Source organism: Cladophialophora immunda (genome assembly GCF_000835495.1).
Source record: "Cladophialophora immunda strain CBS 83496 unplaced genomic scaffold supercont1.1, whole genome shotgun sequence".
In the NCBI taxonomy this organism is placed as follows: domain Eukaryota; kingdom Fungi; phylum Ascomycota; class Eurotiomycetes; order Chaetothyriales; family Herpotrichiellaceae; genus Cladophialophora; species Cladophialophora immunda.
The window spans coordinates 3616610-3643797 of NW_015622541.1; the positions used below are offsets into that span (position 1 = coordinate 3616610).

The 27188-nt window shown below is 49.9% G+C and overlaps 1 protein-coding gene across 1 annotated transcript; it reads right to left on the reverse strand.

Annotated features, from left to right (window-relative positions):
- Nucleotides 1–9568: 9568 nt before the first annotated feature.
- Nucleotides 9569–14414, reverse strand: PV07_01053 (uncharacterized protein; the record flags this gene model as incomplete). Its single annotated transcript, XM_016387550.1, has 15 exons — nucleotides 9569–9701; nucleotides 9808–10115; nucleotides 10179–10279; nucleotides 10335–10473; nucleotides 10525–10561; nucleotides 10621–10738; nucleotides 10797–11001; nucleotides 11080–11235; nucleotides 11322–11406; nucleotides 11469–11631; nucleotides 11685–11768; nucleotides 12671–13309; nucleotides 13385–13744; nucleotides 13798–14100; nucleotides 14258–14414. 15 exons carry the CDS (start codon nucleotides 14412–14414, stop codon nucleotides 9569–9571), a joined length of 2988 nt encoding a protein of 995 aa, XP_016254478.1.
- Between the last annotated feature and the right edge of the window lie 12774 nt (nucleotides 14415–27188).

The window sequence follows — 27188 nt, forward strand, 5'->3', positions numbered from 1 at the left end:
CTCCTTCCCCCTTCTAGAGTATAAGTTAGAGCTAAGTCCGTATCCTATCCTATAGGTCTATAAAATTCTCTCTAGTACTATACTAACGTTAATGTCGTTACTGTGAGGGTTTGGAAAGAGTTCTACAACTAGCTAGCCAACCTAGTAATAAGGAGGATAAATCTAAGGAGAGAGAGAGAAGGAATGGCTATCCTTCCGTTCTCCTTATATCCTCTAAATCGGAATGGCACTTAGACCTTCTTCCAGAACCTCCCATTGGCCAAGTACATCTTGGTCGAGAAATAAAAGGCCGAACCTGTAGCAAGCATAATTCCCGTAAAGATTTGCAGCTTCCAATAACTCCCTCCGGCTGCCTGGATCAGGGCGCCTCCAACAGGACTTCCCGTCAACGCGGCAACAGACGTACATGCGTAGACTGTTCCGGATCGTAGACCAATGTCGCTAATCGGGGAGATCTGGGCCAGAAGAGCAGGAGTGAGGGAAGTGTAAGAGCCAGAACTCATTCCAAACAACGCAGCATACACAATGGCTGTCGCGTGTGAATGGCCTGGAAGCCATACCGCAAAGGTGAGAATTCCGGAGAGACAGGCGGCCGAAGTCGAAACATTGAAGTTCCCTACTCTGTCTGCGATGAAACCTGGAAGAATGCGGCCTATACCACTTTTTTGGGAAGAGGGTTATTAGCAAGGTCCGGTGAGGCTTCGTCGCAGGAGAAAAGCTATCAACTTACCTTGCTCCATTGAAAATAGGGACCAGATATCCCGCGAGACTAGGGGGCATACCCACATGTGTTCCGTATGTCACCATGAACGTGATGGGAATAAACATTCCCATCGAGTAGAAGAATCCTGCCAGCGCTGTCAGAAGAAACGCCGGATCTGCAAACGGTCGAACGAAAGCCACTAATCCAACACTTCGCGGCCGCGGAGGCAGCCGCGATTTGACGGTAAGATTGGTCACAATCAGCATTCCAAGCATGACAAATGCGCAGATTCGCATGGCCCATCCGAAACCAACATTGCCAATAGAGCGATTGACGAGGATTGGAAGTACCAAACCTCCCAAACTCGATCCAGCTGCCACAATGCCCATTGCTGAAGCCCTCTTCTTTCGAAACCATGTTGCCACACAGGCGAAGGACGGATAAAGAACCATGGCTTGGCCAATTGGGCTGCATATGGCTTGAGCCAGAATAAATTGATAATACTTTGACGCCTGGGATGCCATCATCAGCCCGAAAACGTGCAGAAAAGAGCCCGCCAGGAGAAGGTGTCGTGGACCCCAGTGGTCAAATGCCCTTCCAACAAACGGCCCCTACGTAGACAGGAGTCAGCCATAACCTATTGGATATTCCGGGGGAACGTGTGGGAATGGTACACGAACCAGGATGAAGATAACGAACATGGATATGGAAGGTATCCAGGATATCGTGCTCGGAGATAGGTCTTTGAGCTGATGAGTTTCATAGTAAGACTGGAATACTCCCACACCTAATAACCAGAGCGTTAACTCACTTCGGGAAGAGATAGGTCCTGTTCTTACAATTTGTCCAGCCAAAACTAACAAACAGTCCGCAGAATGCACCCAAGACAGTCAAGCAGGCCTGGGTGCCTCCATCTGGAAAGTCTTGCGGTTCGGGGGCCGAACGTCCACCAACAGTTTCTGCTTGCGCTGCGTTCTCAGACGAGGTGTCTGCGGGATCTCTTTTCTCCATGTTGGCGGCCACCAGGTACGAACATTCGATGGGTTAGATGGAAATTTGACCAGGGCATTCATGCATAGAACCGAACAGAAGCCGACGATCGAGAGTTCCATGGTGTTATGTACTGTTTCCGTCTTATATAAGTCTCTTCCGACTTACCTAGTGAGTCACGAAGCCAACGTCTTCCTGTAACTTTATTCCACTTTGCAAAAATTCACTGTGAAGCTTGTTCTCGTTCAAGTTAATGTCGTCGGCATTATAATCGGACGTCCGCGGGTCAATCTCATGGGGTGCTGTGGCTCTGGTGCCAGACCGTGTTCATTGGTTTGCTGGATCGTTGCGAAAGGGATTTCTGCCCCGTTTCGCCTCGGCCTTTTCGGGGGTCCGAGCTGGAGCCCAGGAATGTGGGAGATCGTGTCTTCGTGACTCAACCAAGCAATTTGCGAACACTTCGAACTTAGACCCGAGCAGTGAGAGAAGATCCCTCCGTCCATTTTCTCTCAACCATGAAGCGATCGCATGTCGACAGCCACACGCCCAAGAGAAGTGCCTGGCAACAACCGGCATCATGCGAATTCTGCCGGACGAAGAAGATCAGGTGCGATAAAAATCGGCCATGCTCCAGCTGCGCTTCAAGACAACTGTCTTGCCAGTACATTGTGGGTAAGTGCATATTTCTCTGCCGTTTCAGAGGTCGAAGAAATGGGCCTGCTGGGTTCTCATTTCACCGTTAGCTCCGCCGACTTCTGTTCGACGCTTCTCCCGCATCCAGAAAGGAATTTTTCAAAGAAGTCTGACCATAGCCCAAGCTCCGAAAAACACAGAAGTCTCTCAGTATGACGATGAAACGCATGCCAGCCCTATGAGGATCTCCTCGTTAGAAAAGTCTGTATGACGCATGTGCTATCGGGCATAAATATCAACAGGGACTAACTACGAATATGAAGGCATATCGCAGATATCTACGGGCGTCTGAGGAGGTTAGAGGAATCTGCTCAGGCTGTAACAGTCTCATCTGTAAGGACCACATATCCCAGCCAGATGGGGCCTGGCAATGAGTGCATAGCAAACGAAACCAACAACGCCAAACAATGGGAAGATCTTGAATCCACCGCGGCAAGCTCAACACCTAGCCAGGCAATAGCACTAGGCCGGATAACAATCGACTCGCATGATCATTTCGACGTCTCACTGCCAGATCCGGTAGCTAGGAGAGACCGGTTGGAGAGAGCTCCAAACCCTCATTTGAAGTCCAGCTCCGATGTCAGCGATTTGATTTGTCAACTCCCAACCATTCACACGGCACGATTGCTTTTCGATCACTATATCCAGATCGTCGATTGTTTGCATCGGGAGCTTCACGTCCCTTCTGCTCGCGCTCTGGTTGAAGAAAGCTACGCGCGACTCGCCAACTCTCTCGAAGTCTCGACGGACGTTCTTACCTTCTTGTTTTGTATCTTCGCATCCAGTTCGTTCCATGTATGTCATGCACACATCCACCACACGCCAAAGGGCCTCATCGACAGCGCCAGGTGGGCCGTTGTATGGAAGATGACCGCAAGCGACCTGATATTTGACAAAAGAGCCATGTTTTCTACGTCACTATTGTCTCTTCAGTCCGTGTCGATCATGCTTCTCCTTGCATGGAACTCTGGCGGTCAGTCGGCAGAATTCCAGGCTCTCAAGAGCATTGCACTCCAGAAAGCAATACAGATGGGAATATACAAGTTAGATGCCGGGTACGGTGCTCAAGACGGCAATGGCATAGAAATGGAATTGAAACGACGACTTTGGTGGCATCTTGCAGCTTCAGATTGGTGAGTATCGTGCCAACTAGGGAGAATGACTTCGTGCTTACGTTCTCACTACTTAAGGCTTGTAGCCAGTGTTCCTGGTCTCCAAGAGGGCATATACTCTGTGAACCCAGCACATGCCCGAGTCAACTATCCTGCCAACCTCGACGATAGAGGTCTTGGGTCAAATACTTCCCTCCCATTGGGATTTCCCGAAGATCAACCAACTTCCACATCTTTCTTGATTCAACGGGTCAAATTTGCCGAGCTCTGTCGCCAGCTCGTGGACTCTCTACAAAACGTCGCTGTGACCGAGAAGTCCCGTCTCTGCAGTTTTATCCGTGCCTTCAGCGATCGACTGAGGCACTTCGAACAAGGCCTGCCCTGGTTCTTCCGCATGGATGAAGAAAGCATGGACAAAGCCAATGCGCTCTCGATCAATCACCCCTACTTGATACCACAGAAGTATCTCTTGTTATTTGGCATTTATTCTCGAATCGTCCGACTGCATCGACCATTCCTCTCGATGAAGCTACCAGAACCCGACTTTTCTGCATCTCGGACTGTATGCATCCAGTACGCGGAGAAGATCCTGAAGCTTCGCAGCAGTATTGACCTCGCAGAATTTTGCCGCTGCATACACTCGTACAGCGTCGGCCAACACACCTTTGGCGCACTGCTTCTTTTGTCAATGGACAGCATGCTCGAGACCGATGTGTTCCGAGCTCAAGCTCGAAAGGCCGAGCTGGTCGAGATCTGCCAGACCTTGAAAGCCAAAGAAATATCATTGAACACGTCTGGTAGTGGCATTGTGCGAGGCATTGACAAATTAACTGACCTGCTGCGAAAGCCTGATTTGAATACTCCAGGCTCCTCGAGTTCATCGGCAGAGAGTGCAGTCCAAAGGAATTTGCAAAATTTAAGCGAATTGTCCTCGAGCGGTATGAAGGCCCCGGTCATAGCTGGCAGCCATGCTGTGTCTTCGTCGGAGCCAGGCCACACTACCTTGCCGATACCGATATCGATGCCACTATTTTCTGACGACGGGACTCTCGATGAATTTCTCAACCAGATAGATGGCATGCAGGGTTTTAACTGGGAGGAGGCATTTCTAATGTGATTACCTCAGTTGCCTAGGATATGCAGTCGTCTGTCAGAGATTACACAGCCTTGGCTGAGTCTGATTTGAAGGGTGCTTCCAATGAAGACGCAGTGCTGAGCTTGAAAACTGAGACTCGCGCATTCGGCAACAATGGCCGCTTGTTGGACAACATCCCCATTGGTCGAAACGCCGTTCAAGAGGTCACAATTCAGGAATTAGCGGCGCAAAGGCCTCTGGACAACTACAGGGATGACTTCAGGATCGGGTTTGTGATCTCGTAGGGTGGAATTGGGACCTCCGTCTCGGCGATGCCTGACGCGATGTTTTTGATCCGACTCAGAGCGTCGTAGGTAACACTTATATGTCAATACTACGCGATATAGTGGTCTCGTGGAACTAGTAGCCCTCCTCTTTCCCCTAACTCAGTCCTGCTGCAGAGGCGAGTTGCGATTTACGAGCCTGTGTTGAGGGGGTTAATGCACAATAGTGTATATGCGGTATCGCAATAGTAAGAGAGCCGGTGGAGCTCAATGGCCGCATTGAGAGGCATTCCTTTTTTTGAATGAAGGGTGGCCGTGTTGACGTATAACTATCTAAAATGAAATAGACTCGGCTGGCCCCGCGCGAAGAGATCGGACAATGACGAGGCGAGCTGCGCAGCCACAACATCCCGCGTCCGGGCGTACGAGCAACGTCTAACCAGCTTTTCTGTGGTCAATAACTCGACCCTGAAAAGCAACCTGAAACCCCATCGAGAGTATGATCTTCGCGAAGCGTAGTCCACTCCATGTCCGACACGTTGGCTTGTAGTAGCGGATCAACCGTAAAGGCAACAAACTAAGGCGGTCGGCGATACGACACGGACTCCGGCTTTGAACTTCTAGGGAGACGTTGTATAGTTCTGAGGTCGAAATGTCGTTCTAATGTCAAATTACGCTCTTCGTGGCTGGATCTGGGCACACTGTTGATTACTGAGAAGACCAGAGCCCAACAATCCGCTCGGAAATTTAATTGCGTGCTCGTATCAATGCAGCGGACCGCACTTCGGGGGGGGCTAGGTGGATATCAGCGGTGACCCTACTAACGCGGGGGTAGTTTTGAAGGCGGCAGCTAAGTAGCCGGTTCGATCCGCGCAGCGTAGATGGGAGCTAAATTTCTTAAGAATATGTTGAATATCGGAACCTTCTCAACGTAGCACAGAATGGGTTTACTTTTCTCCTTGTTGAGTTGTGCCATTATGGAAGCTTTTCGTTGCTTGCGCGGGGTATCCGTGCGAGCACGCATGGCTCTCCCGCCTCTCGCCGCTATAACACTATGTCGTGAGCCTTACGACTCATAGTGTCTCCTTGATCCTCGAGTCGAATTACGAGCCTCAAAATCAAGCGCCGGCTAGACGTCGGCAACGGTCAAAGCCCGCACGGTTCAAATCCCGACCTCGCATCATCGCCCGGTTACTTCTGGTACCATGCATCACCAGCGTCGATGTTTGTTTTTCTTCTGGCGAAAGCCGTAGTAACGTTGGTGGCATCCTGGTTGCAAGAAGTGTCGGACCGCAAGTCCACTGAAATTGTGGTCAATGACGCGGTTGGGGGCTGGAAGGCAAAGAAGGGTTTCTGCTGGGATCTACTCGGCGCATGTACTAGAATGCTTCCATCGAAGGTTCCAAATGGCCTGATCAAGGCTCCCCAGGCATCCGAGCCTTGTCGCCCCAAGAATCCACCAACAGCGCGAGTTTTACCCGCACCCCGAATGAGGTGATCTTTTGTATTGAGAAGCTCTTGGTTAGTGTTCCTATAGAATCGACTCCGCCGTATCTGGTAAGAAGTCGAACAATTTCTTTCATTTTTCTTCGCGTCGCCGACAACGCTCTTCTGATCTGCTGTGCCAATGGCAGTCCTCGAGTATGTTTGTGGAGACACCAGTCTCTGGCTCTTAAGCTTTTTGTGTATCCATACAGTATGTCGTAATTCCAATTTACTGAAGCCCACCTATTTACCATCTACTATACATGTGCACAAATTGCTACCGCTATCGAGCCGTAATTACATCGTCCTGAAGGAAGTTCCAGTCCAACCAATTCAGTGTTTGATACTGTTCGTTCATCGAGGGAGCAAAGTCAAATGTATCTGCGAGAGCGTTCCCTGCCTGCGTCTGCAGGAACGGTGGGTAGAGCGTGGCATTTTGGTTGCAGCCCTCTGGCCCAGAGACCTCGTGCAGATCCTCTCCGGCGCCCATCTGCTGGTGCGTCGTCGTCTCGGTTAACTGGGACGGGCTGGGATTTTCGCAGACGACGCCGTGGTTCTTGGCCTTGTCAACGACCGACGAGGCGATTTTGGCAAACTCTCCACTCTGCGTCAGGAGGATGGTGCCCGAGGAAACGTACTCGATTCGCCCAAACAGGCCCATCACGCACTGAATCAGGGCGATATCGGCTGTCGCCGAGGGTGACAGCGGATTCGTGACGACGTGCGAGAACAGGGTGATGATGGCGGTGAGCGGATAGTAGATGACCAGCCAGTTGGGCGTGTAGCTTTCGATATCAATCTGTTGGGTCATCAGACACATCGATCGGGCGGACTCGAGCGAGTCGGTGGCCAGTTGGTCCAGAGGATTGTGCGGCGTTTGCTGCGAGCCCCTCCCCCTGCTTGTTTTGCTCGAGTTGTGTAGCGCGTCCTGAAGGCGGCAGGCCTTCGAGAGCGACAGGACACAGTCGTGGTAAAAGTATTCAAGCATGAGTTTCTGGTAGAAGAGAACCGTCGTTGAAGTCAGCTTGGTCTCGCGCAAAGACGTCCAGCTGCTGAACACGTCTTGTCCCGCGCGGGCAGTGGTGGCGCGCCACTGCTTAAGCTCGTCGTACAGCTCAGCCACAGTTCGAGATCTAGACTCGGCAGTCTGCATGAGCGAGGTAGTCGAATACAGGTTCTTGATGATGCGGGAGCAGATTCGCGAGTATCGGGTCACGCCGAGGAAGAAGTCGAATCGATCTTCGGAGGCTTCTTCACCCTCACCTTCGGGTCCAAAGTGGCGGAAAAGGTGGCGGGGAAAGGGGCATGCGATGTCACTGTCATCGAGCAGTGACGGCCGACCGGTCCGGAAAGCGATCGTCTTGTCGAGACAGTATAAACTCCAGAAGAGCCGGTTACGGTCCTCGATTTCAACGTCGGACAGATTCAAGGCTTTGGGCGAGTATTTGTGCAACCCGAGTCCGGTAGCCAAGCGCACGGCGATTGCGCAGTATATGTATTCAGGCTGAGGGCCACCGACGCCCTGCGCGAAGACAGTCATCAGGGCAAAAGTCTGCACAGCCTGCAGAGAGGTCTTCTGATACATCAGGTCCGACTGTACCGAGACCGTGTTGTCGAAGTAGCCCCACGCTTCCTTCTCCGAGTCTTGGAAAGATTTGGGCGTGCCCAAGGAGACGCACGCTCGACAGCCAAGGGCGAGAATCACATTGTACAAGGCGTACCACGTGTTGTCGCAGCTGGACGGGTCGTTCCAAAACTTCTCACAGCCTTCTCGAAAGCGCGATTCCCGGATGATCGGCCACAACCACTGCCTAGCAAAGTACACCTCGAAGTACTTTTTGGCGACGCTGATAGGGGGAAGATTGGATTGCAGACGACTGGGTCTGGTCCAAGGTCCGTCGTAGGAACCTCGTGTCGGCAATTTGAGTTTCGACAAAGTATTATTCACCATCTCTCGCAGCTTGTCAGGACGGACACTATCGTCTGCGTTTTGCGAGATCCATGGCAGATCGGCATCGGATAGGAGAGACATGCCGCAAGACGGTCCCGCATACTCCTGTCCATGCTCTCCAATCATAAGGCCAAAGCTCTCGTCGTGGAAATTGCTTGCAGTGCTCGAAGACCACAGAATTTCGTCCACCATGTCCATCTTGCCAACACCCAGATGCGAAGGGTTCTGGCGCTCAGCCGTGTCACTACCAGACGCGACATTTGGGGCTCGGCGACCAGGAGTCGAGGGTCGGATAATCTCAGATGGGCCATCGAATGTTTCCGAAGGCACGATACTGAAATGCTCGTCCGCAACGGGCTGAGAAGGACCTCTCGGTGAGGAGGAATATCTAGGGTGGTTGGACACGTCGAAAGAAGTCCATCTGCTGCTTTCTCGTTCATGGAGACTCTGGATCAAGCCCTCCATACGTAGAAGTCGTGCGTCGATATCTGGTTTACTCGCCTCAGTTCCTCAGACGTTCCTCGGCCGCTACCAGCCTATACCATGCTAATCGGAGACTCCTGGCAAAGGAAAGAAAGGTAGCAAAGGTAGGCAACAAGAGGCTCACCATCTCTATCATTGGATCTCGTTTTCCGTTTAGCTCTTTGCCTATAAGTGCATTGTAGACGATGTTCCTGCGGCGGAGTCAGTCGTTAAATACTTAGTAACTGTCTTGCATCGAGGAAGCTTTCTCACCATGCAGTATCTACATGTTGGCTTCGAGGAATCACCTGCAACCAAAGGCAATAACGGTCAGTCATTCCAGTTGTGTTTTCGAGTAAAAAGGAGGTGCCCGAACATTTGACCTTCTTTACCTGGCACACTTCACAGGCCATTCCGAGCGTTTCGCGTCGACAAACTACGAGTAAACAGTTCAGATCTTCAAACCATGAAAACAACGGCAAACTGAAGAGTGTTGAGCGCAGTTAGCTCGGAGGCCGCAGGGCGGGTCTGGGGAGCAATGAGAGGTCGTTCAATTGTTGGCGACGAGCATCCCTGGACGCGGGGTCCCCATACCATCCAAAAGGGTGACCTCGGCCCAGTGACTCCGCTCTCGGAAGAGAAGATGGTGGGACCGTGCATTGACCCGGTGGATCCCTTTTAGTCTATTGGGGCTCATGGAGGTGCAAGAGGTCACCCACGGCTAGAGTCGGATCTTGTGATAGCTTTGCCAACGAAACTTCACCCAGGTCATGGAATGCTCGTACAATCCCGCGCTATCATTGACTATTTTAGTCACTGTGTGGCAAAAGACTGTTCGAAGAACGCTTCAGTGTAATCTCCATTCTCGTCAAGCATCTTAGATGCATCTACCCATTCCCTCCTGATGATTGCACCTCGGTCCTTACTGCGCACCTTGAACACGGCGCTGCAAAAGTCAGCAGGAGTCCCGTATGTAATCGGTCTTTAGGGTCACCAAGAGTATGAGAATGGAATTCCCTGTGCGAGGTAGGAGCACAAAAGGTGAGACTCACTCGTATTTGACTGGCATGACCAGGAACCCTGGTGTCAACGCATCGGGATCCAAGGGGGGCATGTTCCCGTTCTCGTCTCGAGGGCGCGACATCTCAAACGCCCAGAGGAATCGGGACATGGCAGTGAACATGCTTCGTTCGGCAACGTGGATGCCTGGACACATGCGTCGGCCGGCTCCAAATGTTGTGAACGGTCTGTCAGACAGATCTGAGCCCTTTGGTTCCCCAACTGGGGGATATTTTCCTGGCAGATGCCGGGTAGGATCAAATTGTCTCGGGTTGGTGCGATCGTTATTGATGGTCCATGCCTGTCAGGTTGATAGCAGTCAGCGACACGCTCTGACAGACTCGCCACTCATTCGGACACGAACATTGTTCACGATGGCAGCTCCAGCGGGGATCCGATATCCCATGTAGAAATCTTCTTGTGTCGTTGCGTGAGGTACTCCACCTCCTATCGTTGTTGGCATCCCTGGAGTAGGTGAGCTTCCTATTGCCAAAGAAGGCGGTGACATGATCAAACGTACATCTTACTGATTCTCTCACTACAGCCATAGTGTATGGCATGTTTGGGGAATCGTCCCAGCAGGGGAGTCGATGACTCCCAACAACTCGGTCAATTTCTTCTTGAGCAGCCCTCTGGACTTCTGGAAATAATATCATGGCCTGAATGGCATTTTAGTGGTTCGATCATCCGGGTCTGATTATATCAATTACCTTGATAAAACCCATCAGGGTGCTGTATGTAGTGTCTCTGGTGTCGAAGTCAGTTTTGAATATATCACTCGTGATCTCGATGAAGATTCAGCTTACGCAGCTGCAGTCCAAGCATGTCCAGCCGCAAAAGCTATTTCTTCTTCACTCAGAGCATCCGCCTTGTCAATCTTCTCAGATTCTGCTCCCAGGGTCAGGAGCATGTCGCGGCTAAAACCTAGAAGTATTCTCTTGTCAGAGATTTTGCAACTCTAAACAGTCTGGGACGAACTGACTAGGATGCATCTTTCCTTCATCAATAAGGGCAATCGCTTGCTTGATGAGCCTCATCCACAGTCCCCGTTCCATGTCTCTAAGCTCACTTGCTTCCTTCAGGAAATCACTCACCCAGGACGGCAGTCGCAGAAAAAGTGGCTTCAGTATAGGGTACCAGTCTGCGAGCTGACTTCTTTCCTGAAGGATAGAAAAGCGATCAAGCCACTAACAAAGAATTTGAGTAGTCAACAACGATGTTCTCAAATTATATATACAAAGCAGATACCCTGTGTAAGTGCTTACTTCGAAGAGCGTCTTCACCGTTGGAGTATTCAAGAGGGGGGTTCTATGGCCATATGTCACCGTGGAACCGATGCTGGTGGTGTACCTCTTGACATGATCCCAGAATTGGTGCGGACCGTCCAGCATTTCGTTTAGGAGTTGAAGGCTTTCGAATTCCTGTGTTAAATATCAGTCAAAACCACCGGCTTCCCATGCATGGCACAAAACTAAAAGAGAAAAAAACAAAGAAGAAAAAGGCCTACTTGATAGGGAATGTATCTGTTTGCAGCAGTGACATTCAGTCGTAAATGATACATTTTTCGGAATCGCCTCCACAGGTCGTCATTTCTTCACACATTTCAGCCCTGTGTGACCTCCATTCATTTCAAGAACTTCGCGACTAGACTTACGGTCTGAAAAGCAGATTCCAGTTGTTGCCAAACTCTGCAACAAAGTTGCCGGGTTTGGACGAATAAGTCGCACTTCTCTTCTCAAACAGGTCCCGAATCGTCTCTTCGGTATTCAAGACGACCATAGTCTGAGTTCCGAGTTTGAGAGAGAATATAGGTCCATCTGGACACGGCGTGAACATGGGCGGCGAATGTGATGACAGAGTCCCGACTAACATTCCTTTGCCAATTTATCGAACACTTGGTAAGGTCTAGCGGTCATCTGATGTAGATTCCCGATAATTGGCAAGGTAGGTGGTCCTGTTCCAAATCAAGTCAGACCAAATTATTTGGCATCATGGGTTGAATTCATTGACCTGGTGGAAAATCCTTGGGGCGCCTCCCAATCCGCATGAGCCTTGACCCAGCGAGCAGCACCACAACTAGTACCACTGCTGCTATCTGCCAGCTATCCGAGGGACCTGCCATTCTGGAGAGGGTTGGAATCAGTTACTCGACAGCTAAAGCGGGAATGAAGAGAAAATCCAAGCTTGCAGGTTTTCACTGCTTGCTTGGAGAACAAGAATTACATGCTTCACAGGAAGGACGTTCATACTACTGAGGCACTGTAAAAAGCCCTCGATGATGTCCAATTCGGCATCCCAATCAGAAAGCGGGTATTAGTCGACCATCCCCCGAATTGTTGCTTCAGCTTGAACAGATGAGCGAGCTCTGCCAAGGTGGCACCCCGAGCTGCGTCGGGAGCAAGTCAACGCTACCCCGGGGGATTTACGCTTCTTCAGGCTTTCTCCACACTTCGGTACTATAAATTGGTCCATCCCCGTTCGTCGTTCGATGGCGTACGCGGTGCCAGGCATTCTCGTAGATTTCGTAAGCTGGGTCCCACTCTTAGCTCCAACACGTGAATTTTTACACCGTTTTTACCCTGGTCATACCCCAGTCTGGGGCTTTTGTACTAGCGAAATTTACTCAAATCCCTGAGGCCTCGTAGTCGTACGAGTAGGTTGGAAAATTCCAGCTCTTAACCGAGCCCCCGCTGGGGTTGACGAGGCGAAGAAGAACGATTACGCCACGTTCAATGGTACTGGTGGACATTCGGGATCCCGAAATCCCGGGTCTTTTTTTTACCTTTGGCCCGGGAATTGCTAAGGGCCTGGAACAAAGGCGCCAAAGCCGCCAATGTTAAATCCTAACGCCATTACTCAATCCATTGCTCAACCCGTTGCTCAGTCCGTTGCCGTTGCTGATGGGCGCAAAATTCTGAGGGTTTCGCTCGGCCACAGCCTCCCAAGCTTCGGGAAAGCCAGCCCATCTCAGCCATCTTACAACCACTCGCTGGACAAAGGGATCAAGCTCCGCAGCGTACTCGTAGCCGGTCGTGCCAGCATTCGGCATCTTGAAGTCTGGGCGGTCCATTGCTTCAACCGAGTCCATAACCATATGTGCAATTTTCAGGAAGTCGCCAGTTTTCAGTTTGATCCCTGGGGCTTCCTCAAACCCGGCGGTGGTAATTTCACCGTTCTTGATGGCACGTATGAGTTTTGAAGTGTGGCCGTCGTCTTCATATGCTGCTGCTCGGGCGAATATCGACTCCCACCCACCTGGCTTTTCGGGCCTGTAGCCATTGAGGTCTTGAGGGCGAAGTTTGGGTCCTTTGGCAGAGGCATACATGAGCAAGTGCAAACGGCCCATGCACTCGACAATTCTAGCTTTGGCTTGCGTCGAAATCCACGGCATTTGGTTAAATACCGAGAAAAAGTAGGATGTGTTGGCGCAGTGCATAAAGAAGAAATCGAACTTGACAGCCTTGTCGGCCCGCTGCGCAAGGGCAGTCATGTATACTGCGACAAGAGAGGCGTTAAGTTAGGGATACGGGAGACAAAGAATGCATCGGCAGAGCCAAAGGGGGTACATACATCCAGCATTGATCATCTCAGCGGTCTTCTGCTCCAGCTCTTCTGGCGCCACTTGCCACCGGGCGGCAACTCTGATCATTTCATCCGCGGCTCGTTTATATAGGCCACCCGTCACTTTATTGGGAGGATCAGGCCATTCAACCGAGTTCGCCAGTTTGGTATTTGCCCTAATTTCATCTAGGATCTCGACCAGTGTGCGTCCGGCCGGTTTGGATAGGTTTTTGGCTTCTGCCTCAGCGCCCCAGAGAAAAGGCCCGGGCCAGTCCTCGTGTATTGCTGCTTGTGCCAATGCCTCGGCGACGATCACAGGCTGGTTAAACTCGAGACCGTAGCCGAGATGTATGATAGGATGTAAAAACCCTTGATATGCGTGAATACAGGACCTTGGGAGAATGACGCCAGGGAAAATTTACCTGAAAACATCCTAGCCAGCATGTCATCCGCTCTTGCGTCTCCTCGAAAGACATATTCGTTGACAACCGCTTCGACTCCGCGCTTCGAGATCTCTTTCTTGAAAAATACCACATAATCTCGATAGTGTTCGCAGTTACCGAGATATTTTGCGAACTCTTTTTGATCGCTTAATGTTTCAATGGTTGCTGGATCGGCCGGATATGGAGGGATCTGATACTCCGTATTGTTCCTATATGCCTTCTCAAGTTGTGATGCTGACGCCCCGAGGGAATAAATGCAAAGCAGATGGTGGACGATGTGATCTTGAAGAGTTTATTGGTTAGACGAAGTCCACAGCTTCCCACACTTTTCACTGATATCTGCACACAGGCCTCCGCATTTCAGGTTGATTCCAGCCGTTGTAAGACTGCCAACCAGGGTGAAGTGTTGTGAGGACAATCTGGCAAAGACTTGACTTACTGTGAAGACCCGCGTTGTCAAAATAAATGTGATGCTGCTCATGATTTTGCATCAGTAGGGTTTCCGTAGTCTCTGCACTTTTAAGCGAAAGTTCACTTTGAGTGTGAACAAAGCCAGAGTGGCAAGGAGAAAGTCGTAATCGATAAGGTGTTGCCATCTTGACGGAGTATATGGGGATTTAGTATCAAAGAGGTGCGTTCCAATTTTTGACAAGGCATAGGCGTTACACCTCGAAACGGTCGTCAGGGATTGCTCGCTTTTTAGACCAATGCAAGGCCTTGCGACTGGCAGCAGCCTTTCAGGAAGATACCTGAGCCAGTGTCTCTTTTGCCATCTAGACCTAGACATTGATGGATCAGCGATATACTGAATTCCCGATGGCACCGAACGGGGGTCTTGTCCCCGTAATGCCGATGACCACGATCTGCCTTGGACGCCCTCCACTAATACCCCGTACTATTCCGGGAATGTTCACAGATCCGTGCTCTTTTGGGAATCTATGGATTTGAACCCGGGTATATAGGAACTTTGATTCATGGTGATCAGGCCACTCCTTTGCTCCCTCGACTCGAGCCCGAGACCCAACCTAGGCGTCCAGAACGAAGCAATATCAAACTCCATTTTAAGGATACACAAAAGGTTTGTCGCGTATAACTATACCTTTCAAAGAAGATGGCGCCCGGAAAGGTCAGCTTTGAAGGTACGATTATGCAAATGCCTCCATTTTCGAAAGCTGATGGACTTACGACCATGGGTAAAGAATGGCAGGCATTGTCCGAAATCACCTATGAATGGGCAGATAGCTACGATGCAAAAGTAAGAGATACGAAAAGTATTCCCCCTTACAGTCTCTATGCGCTAAGTTAGCATCCTAGCAATGGGACAGATTGGAGGCCATTGTCGCGCCTCACATGACTGTAAGTGAGACATCCTCATATCAAAGCCGCACAATGCTGAGGGCATATTGTTTCAGCTTGACTACACAGAACAATTCGGCACCAAGTTCGACAAGATTCCCAGAGCCGATTTCATGAAGATGACAGTCAGACCCGATAATCTGGGGGGCTTGTTAGACTGTATTCATATAGTGGGAGGTTCAAAGTTCGAGAAACACTCGGATGACAAGGCAGATGGGCATCATCAAATCTATGTCGTTTACAAGCGCTGGACCAATATGGAGAAGAAAGAAGTAGAAATGGAGACCGAGGGTCTTCTCATCATGACCCATCACTATACCAAAATTGATGGAGTGTGGAAATTGTGCGGAACAACACCACATACACGCCTTGGAAACTTCAGGGCTGGCGAGATTTTCCGACCATAGTCGATTTACGCAAAACTCATCGAAAGGGCTAGCGAATGGCTCCTTGGAAAGACGCATGAAATGGAGACATAGCCGACACACATGGCTCATGGTCAGCAATTTTGCAAGCCAACAAAATCTCAAAAAGAAACTGGTCTATAACAGAATGAATTCCACTACCGCCTCCAAGTCTAGCTGTGGCTTCCATTTGTGACACTTCCATTTGTGACACTTCCATTCGTTGCACCACCATACGGATAACGTTCCTCCAATTTGTAGTATTCGTCAAATCCGACACCACGGCAAACCTCTTGGAAACTGAGAATCTCTGGTGGTTTCCCAACTGTCAGAGATGATTTTAGATTCTCGAGTGCTTCGCAGATGCTTCTCAACTTTGCCGCCACCAAAGTGAGAGGGTAGCACACCGCACAGTACCCCAAGGAAGCCAGGTCTTTTGCTGAGATGTTCTCGGTCTTGCCACCTTCGATGATGTTGGCGAAGCAAGGAAAGTTGATGTCATGGCGAAGACGTTGCATGGTTTCCCGATCGGGCATCGCCTCAACAAACACACAATCCACACCAATCTCGATGAATTTCTTAATACGAACTAGAGCCTCGTCATAGCCATGAATAAGACTGTCCGTGCGTGCCAGGATCCAAATATCGAGGCCTTCATCGCGTGCATCCACGGCCGCTTGAATTCGAGCAAAGGCTTCGTCACGTGCAACTACAGCCTTGCCCCTCGTGTGTCCACATCCTAGTGAAGGAAAAAAAGTAAGCGAGGGCAATCAACGCCAAAGACACCAAAATTCCTTACGCTTAGGCCATTTCTGATCTTCGATCATAATTCCTGCAGCACCCGCAAGGGCAAATCTGTCCAAGATAAACGGTTATGACACTGTCCTAGCCCGTTCAAGATGGCCCGCGGCCGGTATACTCACCCTTGAACCGTCCGCCTCACGTTCATCGGACTTCCGTAACCAGTGTCGGCGTCTGCAATGATTGGCACTTTAACTTGCCTGACTGTCTCCTGGATGCGTGAAGCCATCTCCTGGAATGCTATGTATCCCGTATCAGGCAGGCCAAGAGACGACGACACCGGAAACCCAGAAAGAAACACAGCTGGAAAGCCTGCATTTTCGACAAGCTTGGAGCTCAAGGCATCGTAGCTGCACGGAAGTGCTAATATTCTGGAATCATCGGCATGAGCTTGTAGCATCAGTCCTCGAAGCGTTGCTGCTTGAATTGATGGAATTGAACCGCGTCCATTGGGATACGACTCGTGCCGTCGATAGCCATTTGATTGGCAGTTTAGTTTGGTAGGGAAAGGAAACAGAGATGAGAGGTTGGTATTGTCCACAGAAGTCTCAGTCATTGTGCCAGTGGCCGTAATTTCCTTCTTGGTGTCCATTGCTCGCGTTCGGCACGGGGATTAACGGGTTGATAAGCTCGATTTATATCTCGTTGTTGCCCACTATGTAGCAGGAGCGGGACTTCATACATCGTGGTTCCGATATCGCTTTGTACGTGAACTTGAAGATTCTCTATCAACAGCATCACTCGTACGCTCTTTCCGGGCTTACCTTGTTCTTGATCGATAAGCTACTGACGGGATTAACGAGGTTTGACCGGAATCCGTCCACATCATCATCGTCGCCTCGAGCAACGATAAGTGAAATAAGCTAGCGGGCTATAGCGGAATCGTAATGCCGGTTGGAATAATCTGGTTCATTACTCCGAACCCGGGGCTCGGGATAACTTTTCCAGGTCAATGACCACCTTGCCCAGGTTGATTTTTAAGGTCTAGATCTTGCTGGCAACAGATTGTCGACGACGAGCGGTAGAAAGAATCTTTTCGCACAAACAGCCTGACTGTGCTTCACCTAGCCCAAAATTGATCTCAACACCATGGCGGCTCCAGGCAAAGCATGTTGCTCGTGAGTCTACCATGACCCAGATATGATTAAATAGCGTAAATCTGATACTGACTGTGCCAGAATCCCCCCTATCATCTCTCAGGGGTACAAACCGAAAGGAGAATATGTGACTTTGAATGGATTGAAGACATGTAAGATAGATCCCTCCGGTCCACAGAGTTGAACCAAGTTGCATGCATTAATCAATATTCTTCTGCCCCCCAGATGTTGCTGGTCCAAAGGATGCAAAACACGCCGTCTTGGTCATATACGGTAAGGCTAGGACCGTCGAGTCTCCTGAAATGGAAGTTTGCTAAGCAGCACCGCCACTAGATGTCTTCGGATTCTTCGACCAGACCATCCAAGGAGCTGATATCATTGCGAGCTCTGATGAGAAGCGAAAATATCGCGTCTTCATGCCAGATTTCTTCGAAGGCAATCCGGCTGATATTTCATGGTATCCTCCACAGACAGAGGAGCACCAGCAAAAACTCGGAAACTTCTTCCAAACCCAAGCCGTTCCACAAAAGACCCTAGAGAAAATTCCAGGAATAGTCTCAAAGGCGAATGAGACAACAGCCTCTGGAAATTTTGAATCTTGGGCGATTCTGGGTCATTGTTGGGGAGGCAAGATCGCAACCCTGGCCGTATCTGGCGACAGCAAACTGTTCAAGACAGCTGTACAGTGTCATCCGGCCATGTTGGATCCGAGCGATGCAAAGAATGTGACGGTTCCTATGGCACTTCTGGCTTCAAAAGACGAACCTGCCGAAGATGTCAAAGCATTCGAGGCCAATTTGACTGTGCCTCACAAGGTAGAGACATTCCCCACTCAGATTCATGGATTCATGGCCGCGCGATCAAACCTCGAAGATGACAAGGTGCGCAAGGAGTACGAGCGAGGCTATCTAACGGTGCTGGAATTCTTGAACAAATACACTTAGATGGTCTGATGGAGCAGTATAACTCATATAGACTTAATAGAGCTGACTAGATTTGTCTTCCAACGCTTTCTGTCACCATTTTCGTACTCTCATTGTTTGAAATGATTGTAGTGATGTAGGGACGGTTGTTGTGGACAAACTGCAAAGACACTTGTGGAGCAAGAAAATTTGAAGCCTTTCCTTTTTTGCAATTACATTAACTGTATCAAGATATAGACCTAATGTCTATACTCGATACGAGGGCGCTGCAAACGGGGGACACCACTCACACTTTGCAGCCTCTCCAGGAAACTCGAACTTTGTTGGTGGTCGAACCCGGCCGTCGCCGCTTAGCTTTACAAATAGCTTCTCCCGTAGCGGTGCTGAAGGGGTGCAATATGGAATCTCGGGATCCCGGAATCCGGCGTGTCAGCACACCCTGAAGGTCGGGATTTTGCACCTTTCACCTCTGACCTTATCTCGTAGCCACCGGAAATTGCTTGGACCGGCAGCCAGGAAAAAAAGCGTCGGGGGACAGGTTGGACCCAAGAGGTGACATGGTCCGACGCCGGTTCTTGACTGTGTCGATCTCTCGCCAGCTGACTCTCTCTGGGATTTCGTTTGCACATATTAAAGCCCTGGACAGTTCAGGGCCCCCTCAAAAAGAAAAGGTCTACCCTCTGGTCCGGACTAATACGCGGCAAAGCTTTGAAAACCCGCCAACATGGTACGAGACAGCCCAATCGAATTCATCGTCATTGGCGCAGGTTATGCAGGCCTGACCTGTGCCATTGAATTGAGACGGAAAGGATGCGAGGTCCATGTAATCGAAAGAGAAGAGTCATTGTCTAAATTAGGTCGGTACTACCAACAGCCACATCTAGCAGGAACTGACAATATTCCAGGCGATGTGATCATGCTTACCGCAAACGCCACTGTTGTTCTGGAGAAATGGGGCCCGGTGATCGAGGATATTCTTGCGACATCCTCCAATCCTTCTCACATTACGATCAAGGATGACAAAGGTGTTACTCTTCTGGAACAGCCATGGAGGCAAAGTCATAACGGCCATCAGAACGTATGGACCAACCGTGGCCGCACGCAGAAGATGATGTACGAAGAAGCAATCCGACGCGGAGTCAAGTTCACGTTTGGCGCAAAGATTACGAAGCACTGGGAGGACGGAAACAGAGCCGGAGTCTATGTCAACGACGAACTAATTACGGCAGATGCCGTTATCGGCGCAGACGGCGTCTACAGCAGGACCAGAGAGTATGTCACAGGAGATCCTGACAAGCCAAAGCGTAGCGGGTTTGCCGTTTATCGCTCCTGGTTCTCGCTGGATAACCTTCTCAATGACCCTTTGACCCATGACCTCGCGAGCTCGGGCAAAGATCGAACGATGGTTTGGATAGGTCCAGACACCCACTGTATTTTGGTCATCAACTCTAAAGTGCGCTACATGTCAGCTTTCATTACCCACAAGGATACTTATACAGTGGAAGAGTCATGGAATTATCCCGGCACGACGAAGGATATGTTGGCAATCATTGAAGGCTGGGACCCTGTTCTGACTGCCGCGATTTCCAAAATCCCAGAGGAAGTCATTTGCGACTATAAATTACTCTGGAGAGATCCGGTAATGAAATGGGTGTCGGACCAGGGCAGAGTGGTGCTAGTTGGGGACGCCGCACATCCGCATCTTCCAACATCAGGCTCAGGGGCAGCACAAGCCATCGAGGATGGGGCCACCCTGGCTGCTGTTGTTGAAAAGACGCGAAAAGTGGATTTGCCGGCCGCATTGAAAGCCTTTGAAAGACTTCGGTAAGCTTCAAGCCTTATACCATCCAAACACCTTTTGCGCAAGCTAACTTTCCCATTCCAGCTTTGAGAGGACAAGCTTGACGCAACGCATGGGATGGGAGCTGCGTCATCGATGGCATCAAACAGACTGGGAGCACGTCAAGAAGAACCCTGATTTCCTTCGACTTCCACAGCCGGATTGGCTCTATGGAGCAGACGCAGAAGCATACGGTGTCCAGAACTACGATGCAGTGATGGCGCAGTTACATGAAGGGAAGCCGTTTAAGAATACCAATCTACCTCCTGGGCATGTTCACCAAGACTGGAACATTGAGACGATGATGGAGCTGGATAAACAGGTCGGCCATGAACGCATGTATCTCGTTCAATAAAGTGCAGCTAGAAATAGAGGTACCCCATAAACCTCCTACTAATAAAAGCAACGTCAATGTTTCTCGGTTTATTGCTTGGTTTTTGGGCAAGAAATTCCCAGTTAGGGACGAGGCTCTACCTCGGTGTACGTCTTTATAGTCCCGCCTAGTTTCCATCCCACAGCCTATCGTCCGAACTCGAATCTGGGTTGAAGAGCAAGCTCTTCTACCTCATGCCCATGTTCGACACTTTGGCTAAGCGATCTACGTAGCTTGAGAAGTCCGTTGTCGCTCGCTAGAGAGCTGACATTACAGATTCCAGAATATCCCAAGGGAAATATATGTATATATGATGGTAGGGAGACTTCGCCAATCGTCCGACCCCTGTTGGGACATCGATGAGTAAGTCGAAAGCATCGAGAGGCTGGCGTCGCTATTCTCAAACATTTACGAGATATATTCAGGCTCTGATGTTTCACCATCTCATGTCCTTCAATAGTCTACAGCATGGCGAGGAAAATAATTTGTAATTTATTACCATTAATATATCCTTCAATAGTCTACAGCATAGCGAGGAAAATAATTTATGATTTATTGCCATTGATATTATCATGCCATTCCTGCATTTCCATAGACCCCTAGTTAAGGAGCTGGGCAACAGAAGAAAGCCTATGGAAGAATAGACCTATGGAATCCGAGCAGCTCATCACCATCGACTCGAAGGACGGGCCCAAGGCTAATGAGCGCAGGGATTGCCGCAGGGGGTTAAAGTGAAGTCAAACGACATATTAGCTAAGTAAAGGGGAGGAGAAAGCGTTGTTTGGAATGAATAGTTTGCCAGATGTGGTTTCGCCGCTAGGCTGGATCAGGCTAGCTAATATGGAGTTATCCACAATCCATGTTCGGGCTTTCGGGGCCAAAAAATCCGATCAACAGATGCCCTCCTTCGTCAGCGGCCGGGTTGTATCCCCTGTTCCCCTGATCCCTCGCAGCATGCACAGTTCCCACGTGGGCTTCTACCGAAGCTACGGCTTGCGTACGCTGGGCGACCAAACAACCCCAGACGGGGACAAGGTTTGGACTATGGGGTTATGCGGACAAGAAATTCTGGTGGATGAACTATTCCCGGACTTCCACCTCATGTCAAGTCCGGCCCACTTCTGCTGGAAAGCATAAAGCTTCGGCAGTAGCTTCTGGAGTCTACGTTTGCAAGACTCTGCTCACCTAGTGCAAGGAACCTCAGAAAACATGGCCGAACGAGCATCGAACGAGGTGGCTGAGAAGTCAGTCCATGATCCCACCGCACAGGTCCTAGAGGTCGAAAGGGCAGCGGATTCTGAGCAGGAAAAATTCCACTTATCTCAATTGAACAAGGTGGTGTGGCCTGTGTCGCTGGTGAGTTCAGCCTCGTCATTATGGACATCTACCCGCTAACACAGGATGAAGGGTCTCCTGTTTGCGTGGACTGCTCAACAAGAAATTCCCACTGTTATCAACCCCATTCTTGGTCCCCTAAATGCCAGCCTCGGACCATCAGAGACATATACTTGGATTTCATCCGCCTACAACATGGCTGTAGCCATTTCGTGGTGCTTCGTTGGTACGAAAAAAAGAAATCTTCCCCTGGGGAACTGAAAAGCGCAAAAAGTGACGTGGGAGCAGGTCCGTTATCTGATGCTCTCGGTCGACGATGGTTCTTCCTCTGTGGAGGTGTTCTGGGCATTGTAGGGGGAATTGTGGCCGGTACAGCAAAGAGTGTTAATACTGTCATTATCGGCATGACCTTCTTGGGTGTAGCCGCGGCAAGTCAACAGGTCTCTGCTGCTGCTGCAGCAGAAATCTTCCCAATGAAGTGGAGAGGTTATGTCCAAGGTATAGATCGCGCGCCCCTGTTGGATTGCCCACTTTTTGACCTTGAGTAGCGGCGATCGAGGCGCTGCCGTTTGCATTTAACACTTTTGGATCTCTCATCGGATACTCCATGGTAAAAAGTGCCACGTGGCGCTGGGGGTTTTACATTAACATCATCATCGCCGCCATCTCGACACTGCTTTTGTTCTTTTTCTACCATCCGGTATGTTTCTACCGTCTCCCCTACGCTTCTACGGGTGCTGATGAAAGATAGCCGGTGCCTCAGAAGGAGCTCTCCCGCTTTCAGATTCTCAAGACCATCGACTTCGTCGGCTGCGGTCTTTTCATGGTGATATGAATTCTGAATTTCGTCAGAATGACCATTGCTAATAATTATCCCTAGGCTGGGCTTGGAGCTTTTCTACTCGGCCTGACTTGGGCTGCTGGATCATACCCTTGGAAATCAGCACCGGTGCTGGTCCCAATGCTTCTGGGAGTCTTACTTCTAGTTTTATTTGGCCTCTACGGCAAGTTGACCATAACGATGCTCCCTTTTAAGCCTCGCACTTTACTGACTGTCTCGGATAGAAGCCTATGGCTCGTCAAATCCTCTTTTTCCAGGACGGTTATTCAAAAGATCTACAGGGTGCGTTTGCTCAATTTAAGAAACTCGGCCTAGCTGACGCAATCTATTATCACAGGATGATCAGCCTGACCATCGTTGTCTTCATCGGCTCCATCCCGCTCTATGCCATGCTTAGCGGCTGGGCACAGGAAGTGACAATCCTGTTTACACAAGACTCTCTTAAAATCGGCATTTACGGAATCCCTCAGGGAGTAGGGCTGGAGTTTGGCGCCGTTTTTGCTGGACTTCTGGTCAAGATCATCGGGTATACGCACCTCCAACTAACGGCATCAGCTTTCTTTACAACGCTGTTCGTGGCTCTCATGGCGGTCTTGACACCTAAGAGTATCAATCCCGCGTTTGCCTTCCTGCTGTTGGGCTGTATGGCCATGAACTATCTCCAGGTTACTGCAATGATCATGGCACAACTTGGAGTTGAGCATCGTGATCTGGCCAAAGCAACTGGTCTCCTGAGCATTGCCCGCAACGCTGGTGGCGCTATTGCAGGTAAGTTCTTGTTCCGCGGTGCTGCTGACGATCCTGTCATAACAATTATTATTCGATAGTTGCCATGTTTTACTCGATCTTGCGGTCTCGTGTCAGCGCCAATCTGCCTCCAAGAGTGACTGATGCAGTTCTGGCCTTGGGTCTCCCAGAGTCCTCACTGCCTGAGGTATTACAAGGCGTGGCTTCTTTCAATCAGACTATGATCAACGAAGCTCCTGGAGTGACACCAGCCATTGCAGAAGCCGCCGTCTATGCCGGCAAATTGGCATATGCCGCTTCCTTCCGGTAAGGGCTGATCATTTCACAACCCCCAATTCATCGTGTGTCGCTGACAACAAGTTATCCAGAGTGATCTACTATGTCGGTCTTGGCTTGGGTGTGGTCTCGATCGTCGCAGCCTATTTCACTAACGATGTGATATCTCGCATGACCGACACTCTTCAGGTCGACCTGAACGAGAAAGATCATGCACACCTCTTCAAACCTACTCAAGTCGAAGGGGTCGTTCGTGATGAGCCATAATCACCACCTGGTTCTGCCGAGATCTGTGGTAGCTCTCCACTGCTGGCCAAGAACGATATGAAGGATCAAGTTGCGCTCTTGCGGATCGTAAAACGTTGCAGTGCCTATCTAGATATGCGAATTTATCTTCTTTCCATCTCTCAAGTGCGTTCTCCAAGCATGCTACTGTACTGGATGTGGTGACTCGATCGAACTTGTAATTGTGAATTTTGTCCATGTTGATAAAATTCGCGTCCTCGTATCTCGCCACTGGTCCATTGCGAGACATCGAACGACCCTACACGATCATCCACATTACTGTCCAGCGGCGTTAGTTATTGAGGTATCCAGCCTAAACGGCCTTTGCTGTTTGTCCTGTTGTAAACGCCCTCGGCACACTTGCTGATCTTTTTTGGTGTGTGGGGGATGGGATTTTCGCTCGCCAGTGTACCGTACCGTCTGATTTGGGGAGATATGCTTGTGGCTAGTGCCAATTGACGGGATGACGGGAAACCTCTACAAAGTGCCAAACTAACGAGGCCGAAACGGAAGTTGGGGTTAATGGAGCTGGTGCCATTCTCTGGTCTCTGGGGGAACCAGGGGACCCACCTGCAGCCTTGTGTCCGGTTTTCCGGGGTTCGGGTTTCCAGACAACAATAACCCCGAATAGTATTCAAGGCAGTCCGTTTCAAACTAGAATCTAGACCATGGACTAAGTTTCTCCAGCTTTTTGTTTCTAGGGTCGGTCGAATAGGTCAGGAAACCCCGGGCATAGTTCCCCATTTAGTCATCCAAGGCCCAAAGGGAGTTGAACTCTTTAATTTAGGGAGTGCTCGCGGGCGATGGGTGATATCTGCTCTACGGTTACGAGTTTAGGAGTTTCTTTCGAAAATCTGGAATAAGCATTGGTTGTGAACAACATCCAGGACGGGGGTGAGAGGCCTTGAACAAAGGATAATTTTGTTATATTATTCTACCAAACTCTTTTCGTAGGCACGCGAGAAAGAAAAAACAAAATGACCGCCACCAGACGCACCAAGTTTAAACTGAACACCGGGGCTGAGATCCCTGCCCTAGGCTTTGGAACATGTAGGTTTCGCTCATGCCTTACCAAACGCGTAACCACATAAACTGATTGGACGTTTGTCCAGGGCAGGACGAAGGGGCTCAGTATGAAGCATGCTTAAAGGCACTCGAGGTTGGCTACCGACACATCGATACAGCTAGAGTGTTCGTCCTTCCAGGGTCAACCCACAAGTTATGATGCTCTGTTAATGTTAACTGATAGTCAGATATGGTACCGAAGCTGCGGTCGGCAGAGCCATTCGTGACAGTGGTATTCCACGGAAGGAGATATTCGTGACAACCAAACTTTGGAACACTGATCATCACCCGGACGATGTCGAAGTTTCTCTAGACGCCTCGTTGAAGGATCTGGGAGTTGATTATGTCGACCTCTATCTGCTTCATTGGCCCGTTGCCTTCCAGCGGGGTGGCAAACCGCCATTTCCGGTAGACGACAAGGGCAAGGTCATTCACGAGAATATTGATTATGTGGATGTATGTGTTCTTAAGAACCTGCCCGAACCTGCGAAAGTCGACGTTTGAATACTGACCTAGTTTCGTGACCTCAGACATACAAGGCTTTGGAGAAATTGTTTGCTACCGGGAAGACCAAAGCCATCGGAATATCCAATTTTTCCAGAGCAGAACTCGACCGCCTCCTTGAAAAGACTAACGTCGTTCCCGCCGTTCATCAGATAGAACTCCATCCGTGGCTTCAACAAACTTCGTTCCACGAATTCAACACCAGCAAAGGCATCCACGTAACTCAGTACTCGTCCTTGGGCAACCAAAACGAGATCTACAGTCTAGGAAAGACCACCCCTACTCCAAGACTGATCGAGGATCCCACCCTTGTGGAGATTGGCAAGAAATACGGCAAGACAGCTGCCCAGGTTGCACTGGCATGGGGTATCGCCCATGGGCGCAGCGTGCTGGCAAAGTCCAAGACACCATTACGTATTGAAGAAAATCTACAAGGCGACTTCACGCTAGACGCCGAGGACGTGGCGAGGGTGGACAAGATTGATAAGAAGTTGCGATTTGGAGACCCATCGAGCATCTTTGGCTGTGACTTGTTTTCTGACCTGGATGGCAAGCACAAAAACTAAGTGCTTTCGTCGGTCGAACGTCTTATGAACAGTGGTATGATGATATGTCGTTCTATAAAGCAAAAAAGATTAAATCATTCCGACAGGACCTGTGTGTTGTGACCTCGCTTTCCCTAGTCAATCGCTGGCTGAGCTGGTCCTTCTACCTTGATCTTGAGCTATCATGGAAGACTGTTAGGAAAAATCAATGCTCTCGGCTGCCAATGTTGCCAGTAGGATAGGATTGGGCAAGTGTGTGTTCGAAGATGTCAATGTCGTGGATGAATGTAGTCATCACTCTACTTCGCACTTGTTGATTCTTTGCCGCTTTGCCTGGGACTTAAAATACTTTAAACCCCCCCCCCCCTCTTCTCCCACAGGTCATCTCCAATCGACGGGGTCCAATATCTGCTTCCTATTAGCAAGCCTATATCTACGTCCTCCCTACCACTTTTTCTCGTCATCTCTACCTCTACTTAGACCATGCACCCGCTGATTAGTGTTACTTGCTCAGAGGCAGTTCTGTGTACTCAAACACATGAACGAAAAAGCTATTGATCTTACCGAAAGGGGCAAATACAAAGACGCGGAAACACTGACTCGAAGGCTGTTACGGCTGAGCGAGCAATTTCTCGGCGGGACGCATCGGCTCACCATGACAAGCATGAATAATTTGGCAACTCTTTTGTGTAGGCAAGGGATGTATGCGGAAGGAACACAAGCAAGAGCGGCATCACCACAATGATACAGCCCTGAAGATAGTCTGACGAGTGGTGGTAGTACTGTAGCAGTCCACGAGACAGTTGTGTATCTGGAGAGGACTGCAGATGAGCCGGTGCTCCGCTTTTCTATCTTTTACTCTTCCAGCTCGCCATCATCGAACCACCCTCTCTTATCACAACTGCGGAACTACAGGCCCCTCCGCTATTATTAACTTACGTGGTAAAGTATCTCCTTTATCTATTAGCGGTAAGGGAA